Source organism: Aedes albopictus, chromosome 1 (assembly GCF_035046485.1).
Source record: "Aedes albopictus strain Foshan chromosome 1, AalbF5, whole genome shotgun sequence".
NCBI classification, from domain to species: Eukaryota; Metazoa; Arthropoda; class Insecta; order Diptera; family Culicidae; genus Aedes; species Aedes albopictus.
In genome coordinates, this window is record NC_085136.1 from 264,761,541 (window position 1) to 264,782,520 (window position 20,980).

Genomic DNA, 20,980 nt, shown 5'->3' on the forward strand with positions numbered 1-20,980 from the left:
TCGTACAACTTTCAAACAGACACGCTCGTATTTTTATTTACATTACAGTAAACGTTCGCTCGGTACAAACGCTTGAACTGCAAGTCCAGTAAGAGCAACAATTTTGTAGTTATCACACCGCTATACGTCAAAATTTAATGTCAACAGTGATGCGATGTTTTTCGCACGCATTTTTGCAGTGCGATGTTTTTTAAATGCCCATTCTGCAGCAACTGACAGTTATTTGACGACTGTCGGTTGTTACAGTTATCGAATTTCAATCGGTAAATGAAACGTTAACATGGGGCAGTTATCGGACGTCAACTGTACTTGTGTTTACATGTTTTTTTTTTTTTTTTTTTTTATTTATTTTTTTTTTTTTTATTTTTTTTAATTTTTTTTTTATTTTTTATTTTTTATTTTTTTTTTTTATTTTTTTTTTTATTTTTATTTTTTTTTTATTTTTTTTTGTTAAAAAACATAAAATGGAATGTAAACATTCACGACACCGACTGGACGACCTGTACAAAGGACCTATTCATTTGACTTCAACTGATTTTTCTGGTCTTTGACACTTTTTCCATGCGGAGTGTGAATCCACAGTTGACATTGACGCAGCATATACGCAGCATAATACTTGGCGACTTTTAGCTATGCATGGGGGTGACAGCCTGAAAGTGTAAGCACAGTCAGTGTAATTACAACTTAACAAAGTTTGTCAAGTATCGTTGGTGCTTAACAAATTCCTTTGTGTTCAACTGTCACCCCGATCATCGGGTGTCAAAAATACATGGTAAACAAAAAATCAGCTGATCGCATCTGTCTCATGGATTGCCTTATTACGCGAACCGTGGTGTAAGGCAGTGTGGCCAGAATGTTATTTAATTGATCCTAATAACCAGAAAAGATAAAAGACTGGGAAATCGTGTAAAGAGCCTGTATACAGGCTATAGAGTATGTTTGAATATCTCAGAATATATAATATGTTTGCTGTTTGACGTAACAAAGACAAAAAAACGCTAAGAATAAATGTATGTAAACTTTTGTATGAATGATCTGCGAAATGTCGTAGAATCAACATACAGTGCTCAGTTCACACTTTGCCATGTATGAACACCTTGCAGAAAGATTAGCTTTCGTCATGTCAAGCCAAGTGAAAACTTCACTCAATGTGTATGTAATTCCCAAGACTAATACGGAACAGCGTCACTCATGACGCTTTCGGATGTGTCATCATAGCCACTGAACAATCATTAAACTACAGTAGACGTCCGATAAGTGCAACATGTTTACGTTTCAGTTACCGAATGAAATTCGCTAACTGCAACGGCTGACAGCCGTCAAACAGTTGCCAATTGCTGTTAGACGCAGCCAGAATGCACCCAAAAACATCGCAATGTAGCTGTAGTGCATCCGAAAAACATCGCAACTCTGTTGACGTTTTGTTTTTTACAGATAGTGGTGCGATAACTGCAAAATTGTTGCACTTAGCGGACTTGCAGTTAAAAAGCATTGCAGTTAAATCGTTTGCACCGAGCGAACGTCTACTGTACCAATCTTTTCGGAATCTTTCTACTCTACATCGTGACAAACTGGCTGTAAACGACGACGCTACACGACATGTCCCTGATCAGTCCCAGGAGTTGACACCACAAATGAATCGTGACAATGGACGCCTCGTCTTCACTCCTGCTTATCTCTACATGGCGACCGTGACGCTCTTGTCAACTCTTATGTCACGTGAAAATTGTGACAAATGTTGCACCTGACTTGCTCCGAAACGACGATACACACCTGACCGAGTTTCTAACGTTTCGACAATTCTTCCTCCACCCCTACAGGGAATTCTACTACATTCAAATGGAGAAGTACGCCCGGCAGTCGGCGAGCGAAGGCATGAAGAACGTGGACGACATCCATGTGAGCAACGACAGCGAGATCTACCGTGTGCTCAACCTGCACTACAACAGGAATAATCATATCGAAGTAAGTGGTTTCTTGGTTTTTCTTAAGTTTGGGGACAATTGGCCTGATACTGATACCTCACCTCCTGCAATAGGTGCCCCAAAATTTCCGATACGTCGTTGAGCAGACGCTGCGGGAGTTCTTCCGCGCGATACAGGGCGGCAAGGACACCGAGCAGTCGTGGAAGAAGTCCATCTACAAAATCATCTCCCGACTGGATGATCCCGTGCCGGAGTATTTCAAGACGCCCAACTTCCTCGAGCAGCTGGAGTAAGTTGTTGCGAGCCGTCGTCGTCTACCAGTACCAGAACAAAACAATAAACCTAACACAATAAAACAAATCTTACGCTAGTAATCAACACAGAGAGAGAGAGCAACAATTGATTGGCGAGGGGTGACAGCGAGGCGAACGTTTTCGCTGTCCCCAAACGTCAGAAACCTGCAAACACCGAATCAATAACCAAAATAACTGAGGGAAAAAGAGTAAATAATAAATTTAAACAGAGGGAAAACAAAGACAAAGATAAGAAGTTACTTTATTAATTATAAATTTAAAGCAAATTATACAAAATTGTTATCTAAACAAATTTAATGCAAAAAAGAAATTTAATTTTAGAGAAAGTAAAAGTAACACAAAGTATAAATATATTGTTTAAAACAAACAGGAAGAAGGAGAAGCAAAAACAAACCAAAACCTAAAAACCAAGAACAAACCATCTAAATAAGCGAAAGCATAAGACATAAGAGAAGTAACAACAATTTGTGGTTCCTAATAATGTAGTGTGCTTACGTCCGAATAACAAACAAAAAACGAGGAAAACAGGAAGGGAAGCAGTCAGACGGCAAGCAAAATTCAAAAACAAAAACACAAAAGTACTTATACGAGACTCGGTATACTCGCGCGTTTAGGCCTTCATTTCAGAAAACACAACCCAAATTTTAAAGCAAACAAGCAACAGAAACCCATTCGAGAACTCTCAGAAAGTCTGGAGGAAATAGATTTAACGTGAAATTTATAAACAAAGGGAAAAATCATCTAAAATTAAATGTTTTGAAAACGAAACTAACCTCAAAAAAGTAAGAAAAAAAACGAAAGCGAGCAGCCGGACGTTTTGGCGAAATCTATCACGGAATCGGGCCGGGCTATTTCGGTAAATATAGGAGAGACGGATGTATAAGAACACCAAAAGAAGGACGACTTCAAGGATCGTCTCATCGTCGTCGTCACCGGTGGTGACGACACCGAGAGTAAACTGTATTGCAACTAGGGACGTTCTTTCGGAAAAAATACTAAACAATGAAAACAATCATCTTCTAGGGAGTTAGCGGATGGCAGCGCGACATTCAGGAGCAGTCAAAATCGTAGACAACTTTTGAAGCCACCAAAAAATAACGCGTGAAAATGGATAAAAATATTGTAATTTTAACGTTTTGGGCTCCGGGGGTACGGATTTCCCGCATGTAGGGGAAGCAGCCCCCGGTCGACTTGTGTTATTTCCAACACTTGTTTGTACAATGTTCAGTTGATGATTATTTTCAACGGTGGACGATGCTTCCGCGCTGGACCCGGTGGTCCAGCTGGGAACCATCACCCACCAATTCTGTACACTGATTTTCTATCGAACCAGGAAAAATGAGGGAGAAAATATGAACTTTTGGCAAAACCCAAAAAATCAAGCGTGAATTACATGAACATAACCTAAAACCAAACCTTTTAGACCTAAGGAATTTTGGCCGCGAAACGACGCGCTACGCTTGCTGTGTTTTCTTCGAGGTCGTCGTGGGCGTCACGCACCGTTACGCGCGCGAATCGAACGTTGTAAATTCAAAAACAAAATCTTGTAAATAATCGAAAGGGGCGGGGGGGGTAAAGAGCGTCGGGTTTATTTATTATTTGATGAACGCAAAAATGTGTAATAAATGGCATTGTTTGTTTCTTTGTAATCTAAATTGTACAAAATCGAAAGGAATGCGAAGCGAAAGAACATTCGTTTTTGTTTTCTTTTCCACAAAAGTTGAATCCGCGCGGGGACTGTTTTAGGTAGCAAAATTTGTTTTCGTTCTTTGAGTATTACACTGTTTCGGCAAGTACGTTTAGGCTAAAATTTTAACGCAAACTCGAGTGAAACGTTTCGGCTGTTTTGGACTTTCTTTCGTGGTCGCTCTGGGGGTGAGAATGGGGCAGCTTTTGGGCAACTGTTTTGGCTTTTTTTTCAGAGGGAAAAAGGTGTGTCGTGGGCAAGTGTAACGCTACGTAACGTGCACGCGATCGAATCATAGCAAGCAAGGTGCGTCGGTTCATAAACAAAGCAAAAACGTTGTTGAAAATTGACAAACAAAAGTAAAACTCTTTCGGCGTAAGTAAGGTAAAGTATGAGAATTCAAAAAATCTTGTAGATAGTCGTGTTCGTGCAGTAAAGGCTACTGAAAAAATCCTTTTCCTCTAACCATTAAGGCATAAAACATTCCAAATTTTAGCGATGTACATTTTTTGAACGCAAAATTATCAACATCTGACGAATAACGGCACAGGTTGTTAATATTTCTAGGACGTTAGGGTGGTACCACTATTGTATTGTTTAGCGATTAAGTGAAATTTTATGCTTATTATTTGCGTTTTAAGTTCTCATTTTAGAGCGACTGTCGGATGAGCTGCTTTGGCACTGGAATGAGTTTCGAGATTCGATGGTGGTTTTTAGAAATTCGATTGTCGCATCACAAAACAAACTTTTAGGCCAATTCCATCACTAGAAATTTTCAGCAATAGAAAGGGAGGTGAATTCGACACTTCCAGCAATTGGACTACCAGGAAAAGGCCACTATTCGGTAACTGGAAACCGTTTTCGGAGTGCCAGCATGAGCAGCTCATCCAAAAGCATCGCCACAATCTAAATCATACCAAAGTTAATCAAAGGTAAACGAATACGTTTCCCCCACTAGTCTCTACTTGTATGAAATCACTTTGACTGAGTTGTATTGGAATTTTTCGCGTATCGAGTAGAGGAAGAAACCGCCTATTTTCCATTAATTTATGACGTGGTGCGGGAAAGTTTCTCGTAGAAGGAGAATATGCAGCTAATGCAACAAACGAGGTACAAATGGTGTACATTTTGGGCGATGGAAGAATCCAAACAACTAGCGGTAGTAAGCGTAACCTTTTCAAGCAAAAATTTAGAACGATAAACAACGTTTTATTGTGAGTTTCCTAGTCTTGTGTATCGAATAAGTTCATCGTTTCTGAAAAGGAAAATTAACGCGAACGCCCGAGTAAAAGCATATTTCGGCGTGAAATGTAGACTATAAACCAATCACACGGTTCTATCGAAAACGATAAAATATAATTTGGAAAATTCGTGTAAAGCAAAAACAGAAAAAAATATCTAGCGAGTAATTTATTGGGTAAGCGTTTGAAACTTATTTAAACTGTGCTCTGGTAAACAGAAGCATCATTGTATAATCTTTTATTTAAAACATGGAAATATCAAGAAAATTGGTTATTTTTGTAACTGAATTATAAATTTATATTATTATTATTGACATTAATGGAAAATGTACAAAAAATAAATCTAATCGTATGAAAAGTTAATCAAAATTTTTATAATTTCCGAAATCTAATTGGCAACACTTCCTTAAGTTTCCATTCTTCGTACAAAAAATTCATTTTCGTTCGTTTTCTTTTCTTCATTCTCTTCCGTTGATTTCTTATGAAAAAAAAAAGTTCAGGAGAGTCATAGTCCTAAAAAGCGTAACTATATTTATATCATGCCTTCAAAATTTTAACGACAATGTAACTGAAATTGTGATATTAAAAATAGAACTCTCGAAGAGGCATCCCCGTCCGGCTTTGGCAGCACGGCGCGAAGTGAACCAAGAACGAGGCAAACGTGATGAAAATGGCGATGGGTTTCTTCGATTTAGGATTCGCAAGCAAACACTCGCTCTAAGGTTCCTATAGATTTAAAAACCTCCTCCGTACACTAACCTACGAAAAAAAAATGCGTGTGCTGTTCAGGCACGGGGAGGTCCCGTACCTCCCCAGCCTGTTGCCGAAGATTTTACGTAACACACACCGACAACGACGTCCAATATCACCCGAGCTGTGATGGTTGAGCGCGTTTTAGAAAGTGTCATCGCTTGCGATTCGTGTCGAAGATCCCGGCGCGATTGGACGTTTTCCCGGTGAGTCATTGGAACGTTTCGTCCTGTGCTGGGATCAAGCCCTCAGATCGGGGAAACCTCGCGACCTCGAGAGAATAGTAAAAATTAAGGGAAAATTAAGCTTTCGGTATCTCAAAATATAATCGCGGTGAATCGACTTCGATTCACCGGGGAGAAAAATTACACAAACTTTTGGATATTTTTAGGCACGTGATATAAAATGTAAACCAAAAAAAAGTAAAACGTATTTGTACACAAACATTGAAACAACTCTTAACGTTTTTGGGCGATCGACATGCAAAATTTGTTACCAGTTTTTCGGCAACCAAGACTAACCGGACGAACCTTTCGGAATGACAAGCAAAAGGCATACTTTTCGGTTTGTTGTATTTGTGGACTTATTTGTTTCAGTGTAGGGCGCCCGATTGAACTGTCTTGGGGTGAGATCGACGGTGGAATTTTCGGGTTTGTGATATTCGGACCGATTCGGATGGCTTCGGAGCAATTGTGGGAATGCCTTTGGGAACTCAGGGAAATCTGGTAGTCCGTAAGTGACCTTATGATAACTCCCTTCGAAAGCCACAGCGCAGCGCTTCGAGACCCAGTGACCAGCAACAAACACAAACAGACACAGCAGCATAAATGAAAATAGATAAGGCATTAGTTCATAAGCAGCTCTCAACTTACAACAATTACAATATAAATGGTAGTGTTACATTATATTTAATTATTCAAACCAAGATATAACTTACTCTTATTAATCAGTGTGTTTAAACAATAGTATTGCAAGCAAACAAACAATAGCCTACTCTCATCATAAACAATAATCAACCACAGCAAACAAACAGAATTTGAATTACAACCAAAACTCACTGGTTCCGAAGGAGTAACTGCGCTCAGTGCAGAGATTTGGACGCTGTGCTGTGGAAATCCCACCAACGGTACAGTTCCTTGGCCCACCATGGAAGAATCTCGAAAGTGTTTTCCCACTTCAAAGTTCCCGTGAAAGCGTCGGATCCTGGCTCTGCGGCGGCATCTGGCACAGAAGGGCCCTCGGCCGGACTGGCCTGTCATCTTCATTCGATACCCCCCGGTACACGTCCCCTCTCGGAATCGCGTTCTGGCAGCGGTTCTTCGGTCTACGTTGATGTGCCCCCTAGGTAACTAGGCGCCGCCAGCGTCGGCAGAAGCGTCAAAGTTGTGGAATTCTGTGGTTTTGCGCGATTTTCATCACGGTCCATAACTTTCCTGTAAGCGTGTGGCCACGACCTCCAACACCAGTGGTCCACTGCCTCCGCTTCGGAACGGTGACCTCCGAGCTAACGGGGACTCTGCTTGTGGGTCGTAGCCCTCCGGCATCGACCGTCCTCGGCTTACAAAATAGGACGCCCAGAGCCTCACAGGTTGTCCACCGCGCGCGGGCTTTGAACACCTTGGGAACACATTCGAAACAGTTCTTCCGGCAGAACGATTCTGCGGCTTCGACTGAACCGAGTTCAAAACGAGTGCGCCCGTTTCGGTTCGGATTGAAGTTTGGATATTTGGACGCCAGGTCGGTACCAGTGATTGAAATTTCGAGAGTTGATAGGTCGGACGAGCTACCCGGTTTTCAACTAGTCCATTCCGAAAGCTCCCCACGCCGGATAATCGTTCGGGAAGATCCGAATATCATCATCCAGGTCCCCGAAATAGGTCGAACTCTGAGACGAGACTCGCGAAGACGGTCTTCTTTTTCTCCACTTTGTTATTTTTTTCTTCTTCCTATCTGTGTTGACATTATGTTTTGGGCTGGTGGTTCAAACACGTACGTGACCGCATCAGCTCACATGCAGTGTGACTGAATCCCATTCACGCACAAAATCATGTTGAGGTGAAATTTTGCATCGCCAACAATCGCCAAGCAAAGTAATCATTGGAATATTTTGTTTTCAATTTATTTTTGACAGTACAGGAGAAGAAAATGCTGATCGGAGTGAATTTTGGCTTCAAAATTTATCTCGGATAGCAATACTTTCCTCGTTTTAGGTAACGTAATCAAACGGGCTACAACTGACAGCTCAGTTGGGCTGCACTTGACGTTGCTTTTTTTCCTCTTCGCGAGTCTCGTCTCAGGTCGAACTCAGACATTCAACAGGGCAAAGAGTAGTTGTAAATATAGTGATTTCTTTTATACTTATCAGTTCATTATTCATTCATCTCTAAATTGGCTTTATCTTGTAGTGATCAACTTCCAAGAATTTCTCTTCCAATAATTGGCGTGTGATTGGCTTAAAATACATCGATTGGCGCAGCAAAACCAATGGTAAGTGATCAAAATTATCGCATAAATTTAAATTTTCTGGAAAAATCATACGTATTTAATAACATTCGAATGGAAATTCTGGGCGGAGCGTATTTCTTGTACAACCCCTGTTAAGGTCAAATTCAAAACAGTGAAAACGAAGCGTTACGGACCGTTACATCAGCTTCAAGCGTTCGTATGTGAACCGCGGGCGCCGTAAATCTGACGCGACGTGCATACTTTCAGGCGTATTACACCACATCCAAGCGTTCGGACGCCAAAATTACACACTGAAACAAGACTGATTTTGCGAACCAAAAGAAACACCACCTGCAATAGTTGTCGAAAGCGCACGCACGCACGCGAGAAACCACACAATGCACCGCAGCGCAGTCGGCACCACGCGGTTCACACTCTATAAGCATCCTTACACGAGTTCAATTAAAAAAAAACCGAAACGGAAACACGTTAAACCCACACGTCTTTTATATTGATAGGTTATCGTTTGATACTAACTAGGACCAGTTTTATGCTACCCAAATCAAATCAAACCAAGTGCAATAATACGTAAACTTTTAGCGAAGCGACGGAACCAAGAAGCACCCACAATGTACACAATGGACACAACTCTACAAAGCAAAAATCATCGGGCATCCAGAAATTGGATCAACATCCTCATATGTTAAAATCAACGCATATTTTAATTTAGAAAAGAGCTATCGCCTTCGAAAGAATTTCATTTATTCAAAAGCTTCCCTCGAATCGACCGCGATTAACGGACTTTTGTTTCCAAAAGCAATAGAACGGAGCGTAGATATGTGCTTTTAACCACTCTGTGTGGAACCAGACTAGGTTTTGCCTTCACTCCCAACAAATGGAGTAGTTTTTCATCACCCAATTGGCAGTTTGTTTTGCAGAGAATCAAGTTTCCCGATGTGATGGGTAACGCATTAACTTTCGGTAAAGTAGAATCATCCTCAGTTGAAGTGAATTTTCCGGCCACTCTTATCAGAAGAGAAAAGAGCCTCTCAATAGAATTCGACGGCCGATTCGTTAGGTTTTGAAAAATGGTGTCCTTTTGAAGTGTGATGCTATTGAAGTTGATTTGATTTTCAAACGGGAATAGTTTTAAGGCATTATCAATAACTACAATCGGTGAAACACAAAAAACGCAATACAGTTTACAATAAACAAATCAAACCAAAAGGGAAGAACAAACTATTAAAAATAAATAGATCTGATATTTAGCACAGGAAGAAACAGAAACCACAAACAACAACAAAACCAGTTACTTTTATGAAACAACAGCAAAATCTTCAACAACAACGCAAGGAAAATGTTCGGAATATTTTTGAACTAACTTTTTTGGAAGCAGAAACTGTTTGGCATCGTTTCGAGAGCTCTATTTTGTAAAGCAAAAACGCGGAATGCAGCCCAAAAACAGGAAAAACATTTCGGATCGTTTTGAATTATTTAGTTTGACAGGTTCAACAACACCATCAGCAAACAACAGTTGCATCAAACAATAGAATAATGAACAAGATCACCATCTACTCCAACCAGTAAACAATAGAATCAATCCGGAGCGCGCTACCAAGCGCAAAAGCTCCCACCACAAACCAATTCAGTAATAAAAACCGGACTTGACTGATAACAACCAGAACCTTCCGAATACACGAACGAACTCAGGGAATAATGCTACAACCATTCGATATTTTCATATACACAGACGTGGCACTCCGCGGCGTAGGACCGCGGGGAACACCGTTTTCCATTTTTTGACAGATTGAACTACACACCTAACAGAGTCTTGCGAGAGGAACGCGGGAGAAAAATAGTGAGTAAATATTAATATCCTTAATTGAACATAAACTCAAACTCAAATTCAAGTAAAATAGCCAAAATAAACAGCATATATAATCAGTATTTGTATTTACAGTAAATCAAACGCAAACACACACACAATTGTCATTGTATAGAAAACACACTTTCCTCCACTAACCGCCAATTCAATACCGAGATACAAATCAAATAGATGAACGAACGATATAATTGTTGAAAACTTGTTAAAGCCATAGCGGAAGCTGAAAATTTCATGAAACTACATGCAAATCAAATAAATGAAAACTTTTTTCTAACTTTCTAGCAGAAGAAGCAAAGATCCAGAAAAATGAATAAATGTCACCAAACAAGCTAATATAACACAAGCAAATCGGCGTCCCGCCGGACGCCGATCAGAAAGTTGGAAAAGTGGAAGAAACTTTTCTTTTCAATGAGTTCTTTTTGAGTTTTATCTAAAATTGCAGTGAAAACCAAATGAAACGAAAAAGCAGCGCAGGAGAACTGCCATCGTTGATGACATTCGAAAGAGTAATGGACAACGCTGCTTGATTTTCCATAATGAATACAAATGAAACTGATAACAAAAAAAATACACAGGAAGAAAAATAATACAATGAGATTGGCGAATCAAACAATGCGAGCGGCTTAAATGGACCGCCCAAATCGGAACGCAATCGAAATTTCAAAAGCTAAATCTAACAATCGGAGCGAGAAAGATTGGAACCAATTCTCAGTCATGTTCGTATATATCAAAACGCGACATACACGAGTGAATTCAAAATTCAACGTGCCAAAAGTATGGCGATCAAAATTGACACTTTTCTTGTTTGACACCATTTTTGACGATTGGATTTAATAATATTTGAGCAAAAACTGCGGCGAAAAAATTGACTTTCGACATATTTAAACATCATTGGAAAGAATCAAAAGATGATAAAACATTTGAAATCATTCTTTGGTTCGGTGAAAAAAAGCGAAGAATTCAACAAATTGCTAAAATGAACATCAAAACAAATTTTAATGATCAAAAAAAAAAAATAAAAAAACACAAAAAAAAATCTGTATAAATTTTTCAAACAGTTTTAAAATTTGATTATTCAAAATAACGATTATTTATCAATTAAATTCTACTTTATTCGTTCTAATATGTAAGTTAAAAAAGCAAAAATTAAATGAGATAAAAATTGTAATATTAAACAAAAATCCAGCGATCCGGCAACCGGCGGCAGCAAACTGAATTGTCACAACGTGCAAACCAGGCACGTGCGACCAAAACCCCCGGAAGCGTGCAGCCCCGATCAAGCCAGGTCAGTAGGTCTCTCTGAACCACCCATTTCCGGGGTTCCCGGCGGTTACCACTCGGGGAACCCCACGTTCGGAAATAATGCTGGCAAGACGGCCTGAAGTCCCAGCGAAAGATCGGTCGGCTTGCGCCGATTCACTGGGAACGTGCGTGCCATCTGGTGCAAGTTCGCTGCGTTCACATTTGTCAACTTAAGCTACCAAAAATTTAAACCAAATAAAAAAAAATGGGAAGGGCGTGTGCCCCTAAGGCCGCTCAGCTTCGGTGTGTCGCCGGTTGGTGGCCCTTCGCACCCTTACTGCATTCATACACACTTACACACATTTAACGCAAAGCGAACAAAATCGATACATTTACGCGCGAATGTGCAAACACAAACACAGTTTCTCAAATTATAAAAACAAAAAAGAAAATCTGATCACAAAATTTAACGCAAACCAAGAACAGAAAATTCCAAAATCTTGAACATCGCCTCGCAAGGCTCGCTCTCTGGCGCACGACCCCAGTCGAAACCAGAAGCGGAGCGAGTCAGGCGGGCGATCGTTTCTTTGACATGCGAGGAAAACAAGCTAAAACCGAAAGGTTTCTTATTTTTAAAATAACATTGACATGATATAACAAAAGAGAGAAAAAAACGTACATATTTCAAAAGCACCAGTGTAAAACCACACAAAAAGAAAATCGTTTGGCGAATCACTTTTCAAACAGTCTGGCTAAATGTAAACAAAAACAACACCATCGGAGGAAAAAACGTTGGGCGTCGTCGACAGTCGGACACAGCCCTGCTAAAAGAAGTCATGGCAACAGCACCAAAAACAAAAACAAGCTACAAGCGAATCAAAAACGTGAAGCAAAAATCAAGGAGTTTTGTTTAGTTTTATAACAGGATAAACCGGATCAATGTGTAACAACAACTATGAAGTTCAGTTCTGAGTTCTTTGTTTCAACAGACTTTTAAGTTCTTCCCCGAGGGCCATTGTGAGCTCTCGGGGTATAACGTCAATGAATATGCACTATCGTTTGAAATGGAAATTTTTCGTTCCTTCTGGCAGCCCTCCAGGTTGCCAGTTTTGTTTATCGGATAATCATGGTCATTCTTAGTTGTATCTACGTAATGCTATGATTAACGAATAACGACTTTTGGTTTCCGTTTTATCGACAATAGAATTTTATACAGATTGCTGAGCAGATTTATGGCGGTGAAGAATCCCTGCGGTATTTCGTGACTGATTGGTAGAAATTTTTCCTTGTGCCGATTTCGGATTGGTTTGGAACCATCGAAATACGATCTAAATTTGTGATGTTTGTCAAAATTTACGGAAATTTTTGGCGGTGATCGTTCGATCGCCTGCTGCACAGTTTTGGAAGTTGGGGAGCTCATCGGTAAATCTGCTCAGAGCATATAAAATACACTGGAATGATTTATCATCATTGAACGAATAGCAAACTTTTCATTTCCAATTGAGTAACCATCCTTAGTTTTAGCAAAACAAAGAAAAAAAGAAAACTATAACCATTAAAATATAACCAAATAACAGTCACAGCATTAGAGATAACCATTTTGGAATATTCACAGTGTTTACCCAACAGCAGAACGATTGAACAAATCGACCAATCATGGTAAATCCAAAATTTGTTGATATATATAAATAACATCCAATATGACATTAATCAGCGATAAACAACAACTAGTACGACAACATCTGTACATTCACGGAAGGAATGAAGTATACCGACATCACAGGTCAGGATTGACGGTAACATCTGGAAAAGGAAAACAACAGAAATAATCGAACAAATTTTCACTTCTATTTTTTGCAATAGTAAAAAATATATTCTCATACACCTCGCAGCACCCCTCAGCTGCAGCAACTGAATGGGAGTATATTGAACAAAGTTTTTAGTTTGCAATAGAAACCGGAAAATTACGGCCGGTCCTATCGGTCATTCGGCGTTCGCACGAAATATGACTAACTGAGTCGTGAACCGTGCCCGATAGATTCAGTCGTATGTTTTACAAGACAATACAGAATGACAATTTTATTTCTCATAGTTTTTCACTCAAACCAACAGCAACAGCAACAACAACAGCAGAAACAGCATCAATAGATTAACAACAACAGCAAATCTAAACCAAATAAAGCAACAACCAGCATCAATTTAAAATTGGAACGGCAAACAACACCTTGCCTGAACTGATAAAAACGACCATCGAATTGACGAAGAAAGTTTTTAAAGTTTTTCCATTTAATTTGCAATAGACACAACCAAACTAAACGGAGTGATACCACTAATCGTCCCGGTCCGAAACCGCGGAAACTCCCCAGAAATCCCCCAGAAAACCAACAATAGTAACATAAACGAAACACAAATCAACCTTGACTTAACTATTAAGAGAACAACACAGCAAGTCCGCCGGAACCGTTGGGCGCCCGATCGGAGCAAGTTTTGTAATCTTTGTCGTCGTAAGGCTCACTTGTTGTACATAGATAGGAACCCGGTCGGAGCACCGCCATCCGAACGCTTGCCTCCCTCATATTAATATTAACGTTGAAAGCGGCCGGACCGATTGGATTCGGGCTAGCGGTATCACTCTCAGCGAAGAAATACAACACAGACACAAAAAAGCAAAAACTGAAATAAACCGGAATAATTTAAAGTACAACACAACCATTTTTTAATAATAATATATTAATCTAAACACAGAAGCAAACAATAGTAATTAATGAAACAAGATGATATATTTATATTTTTATACAAATCTTATTACAGACAAAATCATGCAACCATAACAAAAAACAAATGCCGTATTTAAGCCAAACTGAAACCAAATTCCATCAAAAAAGTAAGAAGAGAGAAGAGAATAGAAGAGAACAACAACATCAACAATGATTGAGTAAGATCAAACACACACAAATATATAGTCGTTTATATATTGAAACAATCTTAAACCGTAAATTTACCATTAAGCATCCTTGTTTGTAACATTTTTCTTTTCCAAACAACAAAGCAAGAAACAAAACAACATAATGAAAAAAATAGAAATATGCGCGAACACTGACGACGAATCATCAACAAATTGCAACTTGCAGCTTATCCACCATGAATAAGCACCAAAAAAATCAGCAAAACTGAAACCTTAATAAAAAGCAAAAAAAGGCAACACGTAATCCAAACTTCTTAAAAAAAAAAACAAGAGGAAACACTCAGCAGACTGTTAAAAATGTGATCAGATATATATTATATATATTAATAAACTAATTAATTAGACAAAAAGGTATATTTAATGACATGCGATGCATTAAATATCTCTCAGAAGAAAAAAAAACTGTAGAGAAAATAAGTGAGCGATCGAGAACGAGAGAAAGAGAGAGCAAGGTAGCGTGAAAGCATTAATTCGTAAGAGCAGAGAAGAGTAAAACATAAACCAATAAAACAAAAGAACATCAAGACCATACTCATCCGAGCGGGAGAGCGCGACGACACCTCGTCGAATCGGGTACAGAAGCTTCTGTTTTCCCGCGCATGAGTATTCAGACACAAAAATATATTTTACTTTTTCTTGTTCTTCTTTTTTTTACAAATATTTGCGAATATTCGCTGTTTAATATTGAAATTTTATATACAAAATGTTTTTTATATATACACCAAATTACAGAAGCACTTGCAGAAACAAGAAACATTAAACCAGTTATAGGAATCCAAGCTCCGTTTGATGAGGAAGAGTCACAGTGAAAATAGGAAAATAACAAACAAAAGCAAATATTTATACAAATACAGTGATAAGCGAGAGAGAGAGCGAGCGAAACACGCCGAATCAAGTAACAGTAAGCCAGAGTACACACAAACCAAAAGCGGGAGGAACCAACCCGGAACAAATATATATTTATACAAGCAACAAAACAATATAAGTTTACACACATACTAGCGCAATAGAAATACAGTAAGGGGAAAAACGTTTGAAAAAATAGGAAAAATTTGTACCGGCGAGAGACCACGACAATATTACGGGTCGCACGCGGGCACCAAATTTTCCTATTGCTCAAAAAAATAAAACCAAAACCGGATTCAGTTAACGTTACGCCAGTTCAGTTGAAATAGTCAAATCTGTACACGATCCAGATCCAGTGGAGCGGAGGGAAATTCCGAGGCATTTCAATCTTCGGAAGCCGAGCATTTACGGGGGGTTTCTTATGCGGGGGTTTTTGGCCGAGAATCGTCACTTAGTTCAGCTTTCCAGGATGGCCGGAGTTGTGCGACAGGCGGTCGAAAAACGAGTTAGCAATAGCCACCATTTGGCACCGGTTGGGATTCTCACCGGGACTGGCCACCACAAGGCTTAACGGCTTTGTGGTGGCCAGGAAATGTGAATTGAAGCGTTCTCGCTCTGGGAACTGATGAGTATTTGCTTTGGATGCCGAAAAAAAAAATCTTGGACGATTTTAACGAGGTTTTGACTGAACTTTGAGAAAAAAAAAAACATAAATTTGATTCAGTGCAAGCGTTAAGAAACGGTTGCCGTTGAAGCGTTTGTATTTAAAATGTTCACCCACACGCAAACAAATATTTACTCAGTCACTGACTTGGTTTTACTTAAAATTCAGTTGGCCTTTTGTTTTCTTACTCAGTTTCAATTAAAAGTGGGACAACTCATGGGTTATGAGTTGTCTCACTTTTAGCTTAAACTGAGCAGGAAAACTTAAAACTTATCAATGCCTGAGTTAGTATTTTCTGGGTGCTAGGCGAACGCTTAAGGACAGACTTGTTAGAATCCCAAAATGGCCGCCACAATGGCCGACTTTGGCACCTACTCACGATTTCAAGGGCACAGATCTCTTCGTAAACAAACCCAGCGCACCTGATCTTTTTATTTTAAGCTTATTACAAGTGAGCAAGAGCAGAATAATAAAATTCTTTGTTGTGTGAAGCTTGCTTCTTGAGATTTGTGCGTTTGAAGTTTGGATGCACTGGTAAAGCGGGATGTTAAGACGTTTGTCCTTAATGAAACGTTCCATTGGCTGACCGTTACGTGTTTGAAATATTTCAGAATTTCAAATTTAAGCGTACACGCTCAACAGTGTACACCCTAAATCATCTAAAAATAACGCACAAAATTAAAAAAAAATATATTTAACCGCGACCGATGTGTTCAAAAAGCGTAAAAAACTTTGTTTTCTAGATATTTTGCAATCAGAAGTGACCTATGCCGATCACCTAGCACATCTCAGTCCTGATCGGACAAAATCAGTCGCAACACCCGCCGTAAAATGCCTTTTCAAAATCATCATCAAGGAATTCCCCTCCTCGGTACAGTACACAACAGGGATGTTATCTTATGATTTACCGATCGTGAACAAATGCACACGTACTATTAACCAGAATAGCAGTTACAAACAAGTAATCGATACCAACCCAGCCACATGTCGTCACCCTCTCTATTCAGACCTCGAACGGGGGACACCGGGACCGGGCCGTCATGTTTGTGATATTAAACATCTTAACAGAGAACAATAGTCGTTAGTGAGCCAAATTATACCATTAACACAACAAAACCCTAAGTTACAGTTACAAACTACAACTTTGCCTTAAGTTTTCCGAAGGAGCACCTCACCACCATCGTCGTGTTCCGCGAAGCAGCAAAACCAATCAAAAAAAATCATTGACAGGAGTTTTCCCAGACAGAGTTGACAGAGCAGCACCGTCCGTGGGCGCTCCAAACCGGAGACCGTCTCACCTAACATCTGAACGCGCTCTAGTTCACCAGCGGAGCGCAACGGACGGACAGAAGATTTCTTGTCTCTGCACAGAAGCAACCGCAGCCGCCAAAGGCCAACCGACAACCGAGCCCTCTCGAAGCGGCTGCCACACTCTACCACACACAGCAGCGTAATATTGGTGTTTTTTCTGGAACGTATCTACCAAGAGATAACAGCACCGCAGCAGCTAGAACAGCGACACCAACATCGACAACAACAACAACATCAACGCTGTCAACAGAGAAGTTTTTCAAGCACCAACTAGCAAACTGAAATACATAGGTGCAACAACTGTACGAGTGCGGAGTTGTTCCACTGCCTACTGCAATGAGTGAGTAGGCAATGGAACTTTTAAGCAGCCCACGCAGTGCGTAACGTCATTTTGGTAGATAGTTTTGGGGTAAAGAGTTGAGCAATCAGCAGTAGCACAGCACAACCGTGGAAAAAAATAACGGCAGGCGAATAATGCAGAGAAAAAGTGAATTGAAAAAAAAAAATGGTAAAATTTAATATTCGGCGATATTCACAGCTCGGTGGTGGCGAATTAGAGGTTTTCTTCGGGTGGATGCGTGGTAGAGAATTGTAAAAGTTTTGACATTTTCCTGAGTCAACAACACGTTAATTTCTTCAAAACAGTCTAAAGACTACTGGTGTTTCCTTTAATATCAAAATACGAAGAACGAAAACCGAAAAACATATATTTCTCCTGAAGAAGACACAATCCAAAGAAACGAAACGTTGGGTTAGATAACAACTCGTTTGGATGCATTAAGATTGCGCAGCCGTTTAAGCCGATTCGCACAGATTACAGTCGATTCCCCCTCAAAAAAGGCAACTACATATTTTAATGCTCATCACACAATAAGGGCGAGCACTGACACCAATAAAAAGTTTTTCAAAACTCCCTACGAAAATGGAGTATATCAATAGAATTATAATTTATGTCATGAACTTGCAGAAGAATTACGAAACTTTTTCATGCTTTGTTCAACAGGCATTCAAGAATGCTCTTCAAATGGATATGTTCCTTAGAGGAACCAGAACAAAAAAAAAACAACGGCAGGGGGAATAATACAGAGAGTGCATCACAATTTATAACGACAAATTCAAATGCAACAGCGGATAAACTGGAGATACACCTTTGAAAATATTGAAAGTACTCCAACTGCATCCAGATTTCAAAGCATTTTCGCTTCAAATTATTCATTTGGTCTTGGAACTGTAAAGAACGGCGAGAATTCTTTAACTATGAGTGCCGATGAAATTTTGGAAACAGTGATGAAAATATGTTTTCCGTGTTCTATACTTGTTTCAACTGAAGACCAAGATGCACCTGTATCGCAATACAATAACAATTGACCAATCCAAATTCCTGTGTGGTAGTGGTTTTTGTTCAGATTTCCCGTGTTAATCTATCTGTAAGAACTTTGTAAACATCTTTTGTTCTCGCGTATATGGATAGGCTTGCAGTAAGTTTCGTGAGACTTTTATTAGACAACTCAATGAAACCAAGAGATATATTTAATAAATTTTCGATGCAACTGGCCTGCTATGTGGCAGGTATGATGCAGGCATTCTAGACAATGAAATTATTACAAAAACATATTTAATGGGCGATACATTAAAACGCTAAGTAGGAATGCAGAAAGGTAGACAAATCTGTTAATTGGCAGCTGGCTAACAGCTTATTTAGAAAAAAGTTTCAAAATCAAGTTTAAAAGCGGCTTATTCATCTGTTGTAGAGCAGTATGTGTGTTAGGTGAACACCAATTATAACTGTAAATTGTTCTGTTTCAGCCTAGGAACAAGACAGATACAGCGAGAGTAACTCTGTTATCGAAGTGATGCTCCGAATTCCTCTGGATTACTCTGGATCACTCTCGTTTTCCAGAAGTGTTGCCCAATACCGGTGAAAAATCAAGCAGTCTTGCCCGTTTTCCCGCTTTGTAGAGGTTTCTGAACGAATTTGAACAAAAAAAGTTACTCAGGATCGCTCAGAGTTGCTCCGGATTTCACAGTGTCTTGACCCAAGGTTTCGGCTTATCATTCAGCTATAGCTTAACCAGAAGTGTGAGTCACGTTTATCCCAAAGGCACGCAAGAAAGATAAACCATCACTAAAATCCTTCAGAGCCTATCGTCCAATATGTTGAAGATAATGGAGAAAATGCCAGAAAATTTTCATATCAGTAACAAAAGTCTTTGATATCAGCACTACAAAAAAAAAATGAAGCAAAGGCGACTTTAATTGTTACGTTTCTAGGAGCGTTAGATTAATAACATATCTCGCAATTCAATGAGGAATGCCATGTCAAAATGTGGTTTGAACAGATGTTGTGTTGATTGGATGACTGTTCAAAAACACATGTTATCAAAAACATCGTTGTCTTTGATAATTGATGATCTTCTAAAAATACTGGAAGTACAGGACTTTCGAAATGACTGGCTTCACTCAGTCCGTAACTATAGCATAGAAAACTATGCTTTCACTCACAGAATGCAAATTATCTTGCAATCAGTGCTGCAATTTTTCGACAGGCCTTTATGATAGCGATATTTTGCTTTTTTCATTTTCTCTGTTTTGGTTTTCCTGTCAAAGTTGCTTTCCGATCAGCAACACGAGAGCGAAATGAAATAGGTACTCACACTCGCACGCAGCGTGCTGAAAGCGAGAGCTGACAGGGCTAAATTTCCATTCAATTTTCTGTAGTTGAGTGTTTTCACCCGTGCTAACGTATAGGGCACTCACTCTCACAAGCCACCGCTTGAGACGAATGGCCTTTCAGCATGAGTAGTGTGTGGATGATTGGGAATTGATCGTGTTGGGTCGCTCACGAATGGAGCTCTCGGACTCTGTCAGTTCTCACATCGAGGAACTGAAAACGACCGCCGCAGTCATTCATTTTCGGCTGAAAAACAGGCACTGAGACAGATATTTTGCAGGACTGCTTGCAATATATCTTGACAGCAAATCTAATTTAAACTTACATCTTGAGTACTCAGTTGGTATATCTCCAAGTGCTCTATGGATGACGAAGATGATCTACTGATGGATTTAATCGGCAGTAGTGGGACTCCAAATCACCTGTGAGTCACTGGTCTGGTGACTTAAAAACTGATGCAAATCTAGCTCAAAACAAGTGCAAGTGTGCTTTGAAGGCCAACAGAGCTACAAACCTCTTTGAAGGTGACCTGAGAAGTCATCTAAATATTGTAAAACAATTAGTATGGACACGTTAATCACGGATTCTAACAAGGTTTTGAACGCTTTTTTTGAAATTGTTAATTCTGGGCGTCCATTCATTCGTTACAACGGTTTTTATGTAGTTGCAAGTCCGATAATTGACAGGTTTTTTTTTAATTAGAAAGCAATCAATTGACAAATGTACCTGTCACTCATGCTGTGAGTGCATTTCGATCACCAGGGTGCGAGGCTGCCATTTTTAAGAATCCAACATCTTGTATGTAAACATTTGTGTATCCACAAAGCATTACATTGTGGATACACGATAGATGTTGGCTTTTGTCAGATGCGTTAGGTGGGATTAGGGTTGCCTCATACGTGATTTCGATACACTTTAGAGTCAAAGTGACGTTGCAATTTGCTCTGAATAGAGTTCGGTCAAGTTACTTTCGCCCTTATTGTAAAACTCAATCACTCAATCTAGAATTTTTGAAAAATGATGAAATTATATAA

General features: G+C 39.5%; 1 protein-coding gene across 10 annotated transcripts in view; it reads left to right on the forward strand.

Annotated features, from left to right (window-relative positions):
• Positions 1-17,604, forward strand: part of LOC109398973 (homeobox protein prospero) — a 365,719-nt gene extending 348,115 nt beyond the window's left edge. For 9 of the 10 annotated variants that reach the window (XM_062846727.1, XM_029876692.2, XM_029876691.2 and 6 more), the window contains 2 exons: positions 1,821-1,965; positions 2,039-17,604. In XM_062846727.1, the coding sequence (XP_062702711.1) occupies positions 1,821-1,965; positions 2,039-2,218 (325 nt within the window). In that variant the 3' untranslated portion in view covers positions 2,219-17,604. The remainder of the gene's footprint in view (positions 1-1,820; positions 1,966-2,038) is intronic. The other variant, XR_009996504.1, reaches the window with a different exon arrangement.
• Positions 17,605-20,980: the final 3,376 nt, after the last annotated feature.